This window comes from Erpetoichthys calabaricus, chromosome 1, assembly GCF_900747795.2.
Source record: "Erpetoichthys calabaricus chromosome 1, fErpCal1.3, whole genome shotgun sequence".
Lineage (NCBI taxonomy): Eukaryota > Metazoa > Chordata > Cladistia > Polypteriformes > Polypteridae > Erpetoichthys > Erpetoichthys calabaricus.
The window spans coordinates 91,252,532-91,266,924 of NC_041394.2; the positions used below are offsets into that span (position 1 = coordinate 91,252,532).

Sequence of the window (14,393 nt, forward strand, 5' to 3'; positions counted from 1 at the left end):
GGTGGCTAAACAATGAAGCGCAGCAAATTCTTACATTTCTGTTTTTGTTTTAAAAGCCGAACTAATATTCTGAATAGCTACTATACGAACATCACCATCCCTGTTTCGAAACTGATGTGCTCGCTGGACACCACGGGGCTCAACATTCCCAAGTTGCTCCCAAGCGCCATTGCCGGTCGGCCGCTTCGAGCGCATCTGTCCCCGCGGAGCCTGCTAAATACGCGCATGCGCGAACCCGAGCGGCTCAGCAGTCCCCTCCGATCCGCTGGTCTGTCGAAAGAGGAAGCTGCGGGTCGTTCGTCAAATTTGTGCCAGGGGGTTTCGCGTTTGGTGTCTTTCCCGAGTTTGAGAATCTGCGTACAGTGAAATTGTGTTTTGACCGAAAGAAGATGAAGCGCGGTATAGAAACAACGCGGACTCGATAAACCAGTAAAGGGGAATGTTGTGAAATACACGAGAGGATTACTCTACTTTTTAATGAAGGCAACGCCTGAAAGAGAGGAGAGAAACCCAGAAGAGACGGGAACCGACGGCCGTTTGTTGAGCACCACCATGGGGACAAGTTTAGCAGCCGGCGCGGCTTTCTGTTTATGTCTGCTGCTGTCCAGCGTTGCGGGACTCGAAGGTAAACACTTAGAATTTCTGAAACGCTTGTACTGCCTTTTGTATTGTCATTTGTTTTCATCATGCGTGTTGGCGAAATGCCACCAGTTGACTGAGCATTTCGTTCATTACTGTGATTAGACATGTATTAAAGTCTGGGGCGAAGTGTTTTAACAGAGGAGGTTAGTGTGCGCCATCCACACCTGTGGACACTTCTGAGTGTACACCCCTACAGTATGTAGGTGACAACAACGGGAGACTTCTTAGACCGGTACAGTGGCTGCAGCCTGGCATTCCTGCCAGTTTCTTAATTACTAATCGATTCTTGCTGTTCAAGGGGTGTAGAATTGGAGTGGTTGTCCTCGGTCTTTTCTGCTGCATCAGAAATGCGTGCTCATCTGAGACAATCGAATGTCCCTTTTCTAAAAACCCTTCAGAGAACAAGTTGGGGCACCAGCACCCATACACTCGCACATACAGGAAGGATTTAGACTTCACATTTAGCTTAATATGAAAGTCATAAGGATGTGGGAGGAGACATTAATGTTGGTGCTTTCCCATGACTAAATCAAAGTATGAGAGTCAGTTAAATGCTTGAATTCGGCCGTTGACATTATAGTAATCAGATTAATGTAAATATATCATCAAGGTGTAATCTAGACTTTGGTTGGAATGAAAATCAATAGGCACAGTGTGCTTCATGGCAAAGGTTAAGAATCACCAATCTGCATTGTTAGATCAGCAGACCTTTGTAAGTGCTGGGTTCTTGTCTGATTAGGTTAAGTATTAACAGTATTTGTGCCTTGAGCTAATAAACGCCTGCTGTTTCCGAGGGACTCAAGGGTTTCAGATTAGTTTACATGATGTCACAAAATACAGTATTGTAGATGAAACACAATCAGATCGGAAAAGTTACATTTGGGCCATACCCTGACCAATAGCCTCCTTGAGCAGGCCCAGTGGGGCCACATATGCACTTGTGTTTATTAAAAATCCAGGCTTTTCATAATATTATTCAGCTCACCTCAGATATAAGCTGCAAATGCAGGAGTCTGACTTTATGAGAAATTGCGTGTCCCTCTTCAATATCTGATTGCAGGTAGTGCTGTCTGCAAAATGCAACATGTCACTGGAATGCAGTCAAAGTCACTTTTGTTAGTATTTGTTTAGCGCTAGTGCTCAAGCTTGTAACTTTTGGTTTTCACTTCCAACTAGCTTAAAACAAAGAGAAATTTAAAAAAAGTGAAGTAGCTATTTATAATAAGAGACAGGTAATTAAGGTTAATAAATAATAAATGCTAGTTATAACGAGTGGGTTACATAGGTCCCTGATCAGAAAATGTTGTCTATTTGCAAAAGTCTTTTACTTGTTTTTAAACTACTAATGGCAAGTTATGACAAAGCATTTTTCCTCAACAGGATGATAAAAAGGAAGACCTGGGAATTTATACCACCATTAGAGACAAATTATAGATTTATAGGGTTGTATTGTCATATGTACAAAGCACAGTGAAATTCTTAATTCTGTATGCTTAACTGTGCTGTGCTGAATCGGACTAATTCAGACCCACATTACTCTGTGAGAAAAAAAACTTTTCAATTTAGATCACGAGGGTCCACATTGCAGACACAGAGGAAACACACTACTCTTAGAATTTATTTGAATTTGTTGTTATAGTGTAAAAGTGCTTGTTATTTCTTCCCTGAGATCAGTTAGTCCCAACTCATATAAATGTTATTTCTTCCCTGAGATCAGTTAGTCCCAACTCATATAAATAAAAGGGACACCTGTGTGTGTTTGTATGTGTCAGTAGCAGAAGTCTCTTGGAAAGTATTTAAGAAACACTGTATGGCCAAAAGCATGTGGACACCCCTCCATGTTATTGAGTTCAGGTGTTTCAGCTGCACCCACTGTTAACAGGTGCTTAAATCGCCATGCAATCTCTGCTGACAATACCTTGGTAATATGCTGGCAGTACCTTATGTTGTACTGAGGAGCTCAGTTTCTTTAAATGTGGCACCCTCATAAAAATGCTGCCTTTGCCACAGGTTTCTGCTCTGCTAGATCTGCCCCAGTCAATTGTAAGTGCTATTATTGTGAAGTGAAAGCATCTAGGAGCAACAGCAGCCCAGTCATGAAGAAGTAGACCACATAAACTCACAGAGTGTGACCACTGAGTGCTGAAATGCATAGCACAGAAAAATCACCTATCCACTGTTACATCAGTAACAACAGTACTCCAAACTGCCTCTGGAAGAAACATTAGCACAAGAACTGTGCTCTCCATCTTCATAAAATGGGCTTCCATGGCTTAGTAGCTACACTCGAGCCTAAGATCAGAAGTGCTGAGTGTCGGCTGCAGTGGTGTAAAGCATGCCACCATTAGACCCTTGTGCCGCGGATATGTGTTCTCTGGAATGATGTGTCATCTTCACTATCTGGGTGGAATTGGAATGCTGATTGGTACCCAGGTCTTCTCGTTCATCATTGGTACCTGACCTCACAAATGGTCTTTTGGCTGAATGGACCCAAATTCCCCCACACCCATTCCAAAGACATATTAACTTCCTATTAATATGTTTATGGTCTTGCAATAGAATGTCCAATAAGCTCATATAGGTGTGGTAGTCAGGTGTACACCTAACCTTTGACCATATAATGTGTCAATTTACAGTTTTATGACTATGTTCAGAAAATTGTGGGCAGTGTAATTCAATGTTTGAACAAAATGTAAATTTAAAATGGAGCCAAACTCACTAATGTAATGCCAAAGGTCAATTCTCTTGCAATAATCTTTAAAATTTGTTAGAGCAAATTAAATTGGAATATCCAAAGAGATACACCACATCTATGGTACTAGCAGTAATGTTCCATTTTAAAAACTGTATATATAGGCAGTGCCATGTGTGTTCTGCAATGATTAGTAAATAATGAACATGTGAAATCCTATAGTTTTGGTTTGTTTAATTCTTGAAAATTTTATTTTATTTAGGTTGAACTGTAACAGTTTATCCACCTTCTTAACCTGCTCAATCCTCTGAAAATTCTGTCTCATAAGACTAATAAATTAATACCAAATAAGAATACAATTTTACTAGATGCATGTTGTCTTCAAGACAAAAAATAAGCCAAAGACTCCTTAGCAGTTTTACTATATTTGTGAACTTTTAGAGGCGTCCACTAACTCTTTAGAAGAATTACCCAGGGGAGAGGACATGGACCCACCTGTACCTGCTGCCCTACTGGCTTTTGTAAGAAGACACTGGTAATACCATATCTTAAACGTATAGCTGTCATGTGATTCTTGTTAATATTTGTCTTGAGAAAATACCTCCAGATAGACAATGTTTTTAGTGAAAACTTCAAGCTTTCCCTTTGTTGATGAGGTGTTTCACTTGCGTGCTGTTAAACAGCGTCGTTTGCTTCCTTTTAATGTCGTGTCTCTTCATCTGTGTCATTGGCATGACGTTATTGTTGCGTAGTGGTGTTTGCTGCACACAGGTCTGTCGTGGTGAGAAGTGATGTGCATGCTAGCATCAAAAAAATGTGAAAGTGCATTCATGCGCCATCTAGTGGCTGTGGTTGAGTGTGAGCAGAAAGGACTGCTCCACATGAACACACACAGGTCTTTCATTTATATATGTCTAAAGTAATATTGTTTGTAATGCTTACTTATTAAATAATGTATGTACAGATTTCTTATAATATTAAAGGAACAAAAATCTTCAATAAAGTTTAATAGGAATTTCATGTGTTCCAGGAAAATAAAACATTAAGACTATTGTAGATGACACACAGAATTTTAGAACATTTGGAAATGTTTTGAGTTTCTGAGTGCCATCCGTCCATTCATTCATTTTGTTTATTTAATTTAGGGGCACTGGGCCTGAATCTGTCCTCACAGCGGTGGGTTCAGGGCTGGCTCCAACTCCTGACGCAGCCCTATGCCATTGCAGGCCACACTCTTGTACCCAGTCCAGACACACTAGCCCTAATTGGGATCAGGTAGAATGGCCCATGTCTTTAGGCCATGCAGGCAGCACCCGGATGGGGATTTGACCATGTGACTCTGGAGATGTGAGGGAACAGAGTAACCACTGCGCTGCTGTGCTGCCTGGGCTTTTGCAGAGAATCCTTGTATTAAAAATGGATGTATTCATTACATGTATCACTCTTAAAGTCCTTCTTACTCTGTAATAGTAAAAGATTAACAATAAAAATATATATTTCTGTTACTAAGGTGGCTGTGAAAATTGGAAAAGCTGGCTGATAACACACTTTAATCGTTCATTCCAACAATTTTTTTGTACAAATTTACAAGACTGCAGTTGCCATTTAATTTGATTTACAACGTGCAAAAGTAAAGGTTTTAATCACTTTACATACAGCAAGAACAGAATGCATGTGTTTTCATCAGAAATTATAAGTGGATTGCTTCTGAGTAAATAATGAAAAAATGACTATTTGTTTACAAATGTATTTGCTATTTTGTACCATAGTAATGAGCTTAAGAAGTGAATATATTGTTAATTACACTTTTTTTTACATCTTTTTTATTGGCTAATAGAAGTATTACATTTTGCTAGTGGTTTATATTTAAAGCACATCTGCAGTTGCTGTGCTGGGTTAAAGGCTCCCCGGTGTGATAGAACAAGCAGGCCATGCTAAACCAAGCGTGGACCAGAGAGCTGTAAAGGTGGGCAAGTGGGCCACCTATTGAAAAGGGGGTGAAGATCTTGGTGAACAGATGTAGTTTGCAGATTGTTTGTTCAAACATCTATGTTCATATTCAGTTCCCTCTGATAACCTGTTCTGCTGTGTATACTGAATTACACATTGTTTTCGTAGTTTGAAAAGGAAAATACAGAAAATTACAACTATAAAAGTTTCTGTCTTAGTCAAAAGAGTATAATACATGCTGTTACTGCATTGCCTGAGTGCCTTATTTTCTTCCTTTGCTCTGTTGTTTTCACTTCTAGTTAGATGTTATTTCAGTTTCTTGGCCGCAGTCAGTGGACGGGGGGAAAAAAGATGGTCTTGGTTTTAGAGTACATTTTAGGAAGTTGGAAACAAAATGAACCAAGTACTGGCCAGTTAAATAAATCTGACCTTACAAGCACTGCGTTTCCTGCAAGTGTTTGAAAACGCGTAAAGTTAGACTTGTGTAGGCAGCAGTGAAGATTAATGATTTTCAGTGTGTCACTGTCGTCTATGTGTTTAATAAGCTTTTTGCTCATATACATAGCCTGCTTATAAAGCATTATTATAAAGTGTAATTTTTATTATCACTGTGTTACAGTGGTCACTTTTCACTCTGTGCACTACCTGCCTTTGTTTTCATTTTTATGCTGTATAAATGCATGAGAAAGCAACTCTTTGGCTATGCCCGGAGAAAGATCATGAAAGTTGTTTGTTTTGCAGACACTTGCAGGAAAGGGGTGGCAAAATGCCTAGTTGGACACTGAGTGTGTTTACATGTGCTTTAATAACCCCGTTATTCACAGAAACTCAGTTTTTAAAATATCATATAAAGCCTTATTCCTTAGCAGAAACAGATTATTGGGTCTGAGAAGCTATGGTAGGTTAACACGTACGTAGATTTCTTTGTGAATGGCCCAGTTATCTGGCCATGTAAACCTTTAAATGGGTCAAATTGAAGGATTTTGTGGTCTGCACCCATGACAATATGTATTTTGCTTAATGTTTATTGTTAATTTAGGAGTTACATTGATGAAAAACATATATTGTGTTGTAGACCAGAGGTGTTTTTACTTTATTTAGATACCAATATTATCAGTTTTCATCTGATTTTTATCATGTGCTGCCTGTTATTTTTAAGGTATAGACACTAAAAATGTTTGATTATTTCTTTCCATAATGTTTTAGTTTGTTAATTTTGTCCTCTTTTCAGAGTTTCAAATGCTGGAAGCGTTTAATGCCTTAGTTTATTTCAAATCAACTTATACTGAGAAGTAGCTAATGTAAAGATTGTAACAGGTTATAGCTTGTCTATTTTTGGTTTGTCTACCATCTTAATCTTCTATTTTATTTTGTGTGAAGTCAATTTTCCTTTTTTTTTTTTTTTTTTTTATTAATTTCCTGAAATTTTTGTTTGCTTCACTTTCTTTTCTATATATAGTGGCGCCAATTCTTTGCTTGGGACTACCAAACCAGTAAAAGAGTGTTATTTCTGAAACAAGCCAAGCGAGAAAAAAACTTTTGGCATGGTTCCATATTGAGGTATGTTTAGGAGAAGTGGCTCATAAACATGAGAGGCCTTTGGCACAAAGTGGAGTTGTTCCGCCTAAGAATATGTAAACACGCATTTAGTAAAAAGTCAACTCTGAGGTGGCGTATGCTGAATGCATGCACTCTGTTTGGTTCTTGCATATGGCCACAGATATGTGCTTGTTTTGTTTGCAAATACCACATTTCTGATAAGGTATATAACATTATGCCTGACATCATGCGGAGTCCTGCTTAATGAATTCAGGGTGATGAGGTGAGGAATCGGATCTTATCTGGGCAGCACAGGGTGGAAGGAAGGTAGCATATGTATTGTAGCCTCCGGGCCCATTCATGCACAATACCCACAATCATATGGGGTGAGTTTGAAATCGGCAATTAACCTTACCCACATGTCTTGGGGGATGCAGGAAAGGAAAATTCCACACAATACAAAGCTGAAAGTTATTCAGTTTACTTGTTGTGATATAATAGAATGGATGTCAATTCTGTATTGCAAACGTGCTAATGACGAAACTTCAGAACAGTTAAGTGTAATAAACTGATAAGCAGCAATTACATTTAAATTCATCAGAATTTTATTGAATTACTGATAGCATTGGAGGAGTATATTAGAGGAGATATGCTGAACAAATATTGCAAATACTCCAACATATGACATGTTTTCCATTTTACAGTGCACATGAATGCCTATACAGTGGTGTGAAAAACTATTTGCCCCCTTCCTGATTTCTTATTCTTTTGCATGTTTGTCACACAAAATGTTTCTGATCATCAAACACATTTAACCATTAGTCAAATATAACACAAGTAAACACAAAATGCAGTTTGTAAATGGTGGTTTTTATTATTTAGGGAGAAAAAAAAATCCAAACCTACATGGCCCTGTGTGAAAAAGTAATTGCCCCATGAACCTAATAACTGGTTGGGCCACCCTTAGTAGCAATAACTGCAATCAAGCGTTTGCGATAACTTGCAATGAGTCTTTTACAGCGCTCTGGAGGAATTTTGGCCCACTCATCTTTGCAAAATTGTTGTAATTCAGCTTTATTTGAGGGTTTTCTAGCATGAACCGCCTTTTTAAGGTCATGCCATAGCATCTCAATTGGATTCAGGTCAGGACTTTGACTAGGCCACTCCAAAGTCTTCATTTTGTTTTTCTTCAGCCATTCAGAGGTGGATTTGCTGGTGTGTTTTGGGTCATTGTCCTGTTGCAGCACCCAAGATCGCTTCAGCTTGAGTTGATGAACAGATGGCCGGACATTCTCCTTCAGGATTTTTTGGTAGACAGTAGAATTCATGGTTCCATCTATCACAGCAAGCCTTCCAGGTCCTGAAGCAGCAAAACAACCCCAGACCATTACACTACCACCACCATATTTTACTGTTGGTATGATGTTCTTTTTCTGAAATGCTGTGTTCCTTTTACGTCAGATGTAACGGGACATTTGCCTTCCAAAAAGTTCAACTTTTGTCTCATCAGTCCACAAGGTATTTTCCCAAAAGTCTTGGCAATCATTGAGATGTTTCTTAGCAAAATTGAGACGAGCCCTAATGTTCTTTTTGCTTAACAGTGGTTTGCGTCTTGGAAATCTGCCATGCAGGCCGTTTTTGCCCAGTCTCTTTCTTATGGTGGAGTCGTGAACACTGACCTTAATTGAGGCAAGTGAGGCCTGCAGTTCTTTAGACGTTGTCCTGGGGTCTTTTGTGACCTCTTGGATGAGTCGTCTCTGCGCTTTTGGGGTAATTTTGGTCGGCCGGCCACTCCTGGGAAGGTTCACCACTGTTCCATGTTTTTGCCATTTGTGGATAATGGCTCTCACTGTGGTTCGCTGGAGTCCCAAAGCTTTAGAAATGGCTTTATAACCTTTACCAGACTGATAGATCTCAATTACTTCTGTTCTCATTTGTTCCTGAATTTCTTTGGATCTTGGCATGATGTCTAGCTTTTGAGGTGCTTTTGGTCTACTTCTCTGTGTCAGGCAGCTCCTATTTAAGTGATTTCTTGATTGAAACAGGTGTGGCAGTAATCAAGCCTGGGGGTGGCTATGGAAATTGAACTCAGGTGTGATACACCACAGTTAGGTTATTTTTTAACAAGGGGGCAATTACTTTTTCACACAGGGCCATGTAGGTTTGGATTTTTTTTCTCCCTAAATAATAAAAACCATCATTTAAAAACTGCATTTTGTGTTTACTTGTGTTATATTTGACTAATGGTTAAATGTGTTTGATGATCAGAAACATTTTGTGTGACAAACATGCAAAAGAATAAGAAATCAGGAAGGGGGCAAATAGTTTTTCACACCACTGTAAATGTGTTTGGATTCCAGTTATTTTGATGCCAGTGGTAATCACAAATGCAGTCTTATCAACTGCAGAAGTGCAGGCAATTCTTTGTGTTCATGGAATGGAAACTGCACTCCTTTTTAATAAGTTACCTTTCACCAGTTGTTCTGGTTGGTTGTACCATAAATACTGAGCAAGCTATAAATGTGCACATTGTGTTTAGCTTGGCGCATGTTCACTCGGATTCTCTTAATGGTATGCCAACAGAGCAGTAATAAACAGCCATCTTTTTCAAAATCCAAAACCTGCAGTTTTCTCAAGGCATGCAAAAGGGCAGGTTTGGACTTTTTTACTAAAGAAAATCACAAGTGGTAATAGTAATTATAATTTAAAACTAATAAAAGTATTATACTGACGTGCATATACTGTGTGTGTGTGTGTGTGTGTGTGTGTATATATATATATATATATATATATATATGTGTGTGTGTGTGTGTGTGTGTGTGTGTGTGTATGTATGTATGTGTGTATATATATATATATATATGTATATATACTAGCCATGTGCGCCCAGCTACGTTGCGCGTCTTAAAGTTGTCTGTGAAGGGCTCCCTGTTTAAATGCGGCTGCCAGTCATGAACTGGGCCCTTCGTCGCACAGCATTATGATTTTTTATAAGGGAAACAAAATTACAAAAGAAAACCCTTGGACGTTGATTCGATAGGAACGGCCTACTCTGAATCACTGTCCGAATAGTAATTATGTGGTGGTGTAGGAGCATTTCTGCTTTCTCTCCATTCACAGTCTGTCTTGTTTTCACGACGCTGTCGTTTCCTCTCATGATCTCTTCTCAACCTTTCTCCAATCTCGCATTTTGGTTTGTGACAATCCAAAGAGTAAGGCAATATACACGGAGCAATGGTTATAAAATGGGGACACATAGGTATCCAGGCTCTTTAAAGCATAAATAGGGATCACTTCACTGACATGTGAGCAAGCCACGGTACAACTGTGAGACGCGCAGCACTCGCCGGCTACAACATAACAATAATAATTTCCGGAACGTGCTGTTACGTTGTCATTCATTTTACCCACTGTCTTTCTTTCATTCATATGTTACGTAGGCACGTACCTTTTTATCTTCGGCAATCTCATTCTCTAACTAGGCCTCAGGAGCTAACCAGCGTAACACTGTCCACCACCCCTTTCATTATTCCGGCACATTGTTGACATCCGTGAGTAACAACAACGTACTAAACTGGAAGGTGGTCTATGTATGCGTGGAATTCGCGGACAAAAAAAGATCAAGATCCAAATGAAGATTATATATAAAGATTAGTTAATTTAAAGCACAACAATTTGTTTAGTTTGAATGTCTGTGTTTTGAGGTGTGACTGGAGTACTACAGTCTACAGTAGTATAAGCCTGGAGGAGATTCTTAATGCAATGCCTATGTTTTAGCTGTCTCTCTACTGCCATCTAGTGCTTCTTCTTCTAATTCATTCGCGGACAAACAAAAATCAAGATCCAAATGAAGATTATATATAGAGATATATAATGGAACCTCGGGTCACGACCGTAATTCGTTCCAAAACTCTGGTCGTAACCCGATTTGGTCGTGACCCGAAGTAATTTCCCCGATAGGATTGTATGTAAATACAATTAATCCGTTCCAGACCGTACAAACTGTATGTAAATATATTTTTTTTTAAAGATTTTTAAGCACAAATATAGTTAATTATACCATAAAATGCACAGCGTAATAGTAAACTAAATGTAAAAACATTGAATAACACTGAGAAAACCTTGAACAACAGAGAAAACTAACATTGCAAGTGTTTGCGCTATAGCGCTACAAACCGATTGCTAAAAACACTTTTTTTTTTTAATGAGTTTTAAGCACAGGGAAAAAAATGAACATTTTAAAAATCCGTAATATAATAAACAACCAAGAAAAGTAACATTGCAACAATGCACGCTACGAACTGATCGCTGTAAACAGAAGTGAAGTGGAGGTTAAAATCCAATAGAAAATAGTCTTCATTAAATACAACAAGGTTAAAACAATGCTCGAATCAGTCTCTTTAAAAACAAGCCCGGTGCATTCTTTAACTGCCTTCTCGGCCTTATGCGGCCAGCCCTCTCTCTCTCTCTCTCTCTCTTGCTCACTCGCTGCATAGGGAAAGACTAAACACGTGCGGAAATCATTGGCGCACACAAACCGAAAGGGAAACTGGCTTGTTCGTATACCGAGTGTGTGGTCGTGAACAGATGCAAAAGTTTGGCGAACTTTTTGGTCATAACCCTATTTGTACGTGTTCAGAGACGTTTGTGAACCAAGGTTCCACTGTAGGTATATATATATTTTGCAAAACTGAAAATCAAAAAACAACTGTAATAAAGAGAATTACATTTTCAAATAAATATTTATACATTAGTTTATTGCATAATACTGTTCAGATGGTATACATAGTATACATTAAGTAACTGATTAGTTAGGGAAGTGTGTGAATATCTAGAAAAACATGCTTGATAATAATCATCAAGGGACCACTATAACCACATCCAACAAGAATGTCCATAGCTTGCATTATCAGTGTTACAGTAAAGAGCCACTTCAGTTCCATCATGATGTACTGTAGACCACTAGTCAGAAATTTCATTCAGCGTGTTTCATTAGAGTTGTTGATAAATAATTAGTAAAAACAGATATGCCTTAATGTGTAGAATCATTATTAGAAATGAACTGAAAAAATAAAGATCTGTTTTGTATACTTTGTTCTTACCTTTATAAATGTTTTTTTTTTTTTTTTAATGGAGTGGAAAAGTTTATTTTTTTGTTGCATACTGCAATCCAAAAAGTGAGGTAATAAAACTCATTTGTGTCCCATGTGAAAACTCAAAGCCTAAGTTATAATGTGAAATTACACTATATCTGTGTGGTAAAAACAGCAAAAGTAAACAAAAAAAATCTCTTAAGAATATAAGCAGGGGCTTTTATAAATGTACCAGCAAGCCCGCGATTCTCGAAAGAATCGCAAATCCAAGAATGGCAATCACCTCATGGAGGGTGGGTGCGTCCTGGGAAATGTTATTTAATTAAATAAACATATTTGTACTAAATTGGTTTCTTTTTGGAGCTGTGACTCATGTGGTTGTGGTGTTTCAGAAGCGTGTTGTAGGCGCCTTGTTTTCATCGGGACGTAAATGCATGACAATATTGCGGTGAAACGGAGGCTCACCGTCATCACTTTGAAACACAATTGCCACTTCATTAACGATGGGAACATTGTATCGTCTCGGATCCTGTTCTTTGTCCTTTATTAGCACTAAGGCAATTGTAGTTGGTGCCACACCGTCCGCCTCTGCTTTTGTATTGGCTTCTCTTTCAACCTCATGTAGCATTTTTATAGAGTTTGCTAATGGGTGATTATTTATGACTTCAGCTACGTTTCTCATTGTTTGCCCTTTGTCACCGATTCTGTTCATATCTTTTATGGACAGAATTTCTAGGCGCAGCCAGGGTGTTGAGGGGGTCCAGTTTGGTGGGCTCAGGATTGGGTCACTGCTTTTTGCAGATGATGTTGTCCTGTTTGCTTCATCAGGCCGTGATCTTCAGCTCTCTCTGGATCGGTTCGCAGCCGAGTGTGAAGCGGCTGGGATGAGAATCAGCACCTCCAAATCCGAGACCATGGTCCTCAGCCGGAAAAGGGTGGAGTGCCCTCTCAGGGTTGGTAGCGAGATCCTGCCCCAAGTGGAAGAGTTCAAGTATCTCGGGGTCTTGTTCACGAGTGAGGGAAGAATGGAGCGTGAGATCGACAGGCGGATCGGTGCGGCATCCACAGTAATGCGGGCATTGCATTGGTCTGTCGTGGTGAAAAAGGAGCTGAGCCGCAAGGCGAAGCTCTCAATTTACCAGTCGATCTATGTTCCTACCCTCACCTATGGTCATGAGCTATGGGTAGTGACCGAAAGAACGAGATCGCGAATACAAGCGGCTGAAATGAGTTTCCTCCGCAGGGTGTCTGGGCTTTCCCTTAAAGATAGGGTGAGAAGCTCAGTCATCCGGGAGGGGCTCAGAGTAGAGCCGCTGCTCCTCCACATCGAGAGGAGTCAGATGAGATGGCTCGGGCATCTGATCAGGATGCCTCCTGGACGCCTCCCTGGTGAGGTGTTCCGGGCACGTCCAACCGGGAGGAGGCCCCGGGGAAGACCCAGGACACGCTGGAGGGACTATGTCTCTCGACTGGCCTGGGAACGCCTTGGGATTCTCCCGGAAGAGCTAGAAGAAGTGGCCGGGGAGAGGGAAGTCTGGGCATCTCTGCTCAAGCTGCTGCCCCCGCGACCCGACCTCGGATAAGCGGGAGACAATGGATGGATGGATGGATGGATTTTAAGCCAACATTTTTCTGTATGTTTAACTCATCATGGCCTCACAATTTATCTAACTGGACATCATCCTTTGTGAATCAAAAATGACAAACCCCCCTGATGGAAGTCATGTGGCTTTTTATACAAAACATCCCTATTCATTTAACGTGTTTATTACTGCAGGATTTTAGGAATTAATTTTAAAAATCTAAAATGGATCCCTGTGCAACACAATGGTAATACATTTTTGAAGTACTGTATTACAATACATCTTTGAATCTGGATGCAATTTAGTACAGTGGTTCACACTTAGGTTCATGGATGCTGCCTTTTGTGTTTCAAATTCCATGTTCAGCCGTTATGTTTGGGGAGTTTGCACACTTTGCCCATGTCTGTGATGGTTTCCTCCCTCATCCTCAAAGATGTATAGGTTAGGTTAGCTGGTTATTCCAAAATGGCCCAATGGTGTGAGTTTGACTATGTGTGCCTGAGTGGGCTTTGTGATGGCTGGTTCCTGCCTTGTGCCACATGCTACCAAGATAGACACCAGACACTTGTGACTGTGAATTGGAGTAAGTATGTGTGTTATAATTGTTCTGGATTATATAAACAGTGTGCTAAAGAAAAAAGTATTATGTGAACTTGAGCTTAGCTCCATTAAACACGCAGACCTTGCACAATGGTGTTGAAGCCAGCTGTTTCACAGATCTCTCAATTCAATCTATTGGAGTCTGTATTAATAATTAAAACTTCATAATCTAAAAAAAATTCCTTTTTACTCATAGAGGAGGACATAATAATTTCATTGGTATTGACAGAAATGTTCTGTAATCGTATGATATTTTTGATTCATTTTTATAACATCCTAAAGCTATTAGCGTCA

The 14,393-nt window shown here is 39.6% G+C and overlaps 1 protein-coding gene across 2 annotated transcripts in view; it reads left to right on the top strand.

Moving 5' to 3' along the window:
• Window positions 1-227: 227 nt before the first annotated feature.
• LOC114653166 (disintegrin and metalloproteinase domain-containing protein 9-like) overlaps window positions 228-14,393 on the top strand; it is a 107,360-nt gene continuing 93,194 nt past the window's right edge. The window contains exon 1 of one of the 2 annotated variants that reach the window (XM_028803344.2): window positions 228-625. In XM_028803344.2, coding sequence (XP_028659177.1) covers window positions 478-625 — 148 coding nt within the window. In that variant the 5' untranslated portion in view covers window positions 228-477. The remainder of the gene's footprint in view (window positions 626-14,393) is intronic. The other variant, XM_028803337.2, reaches the window with a different exon arrangement.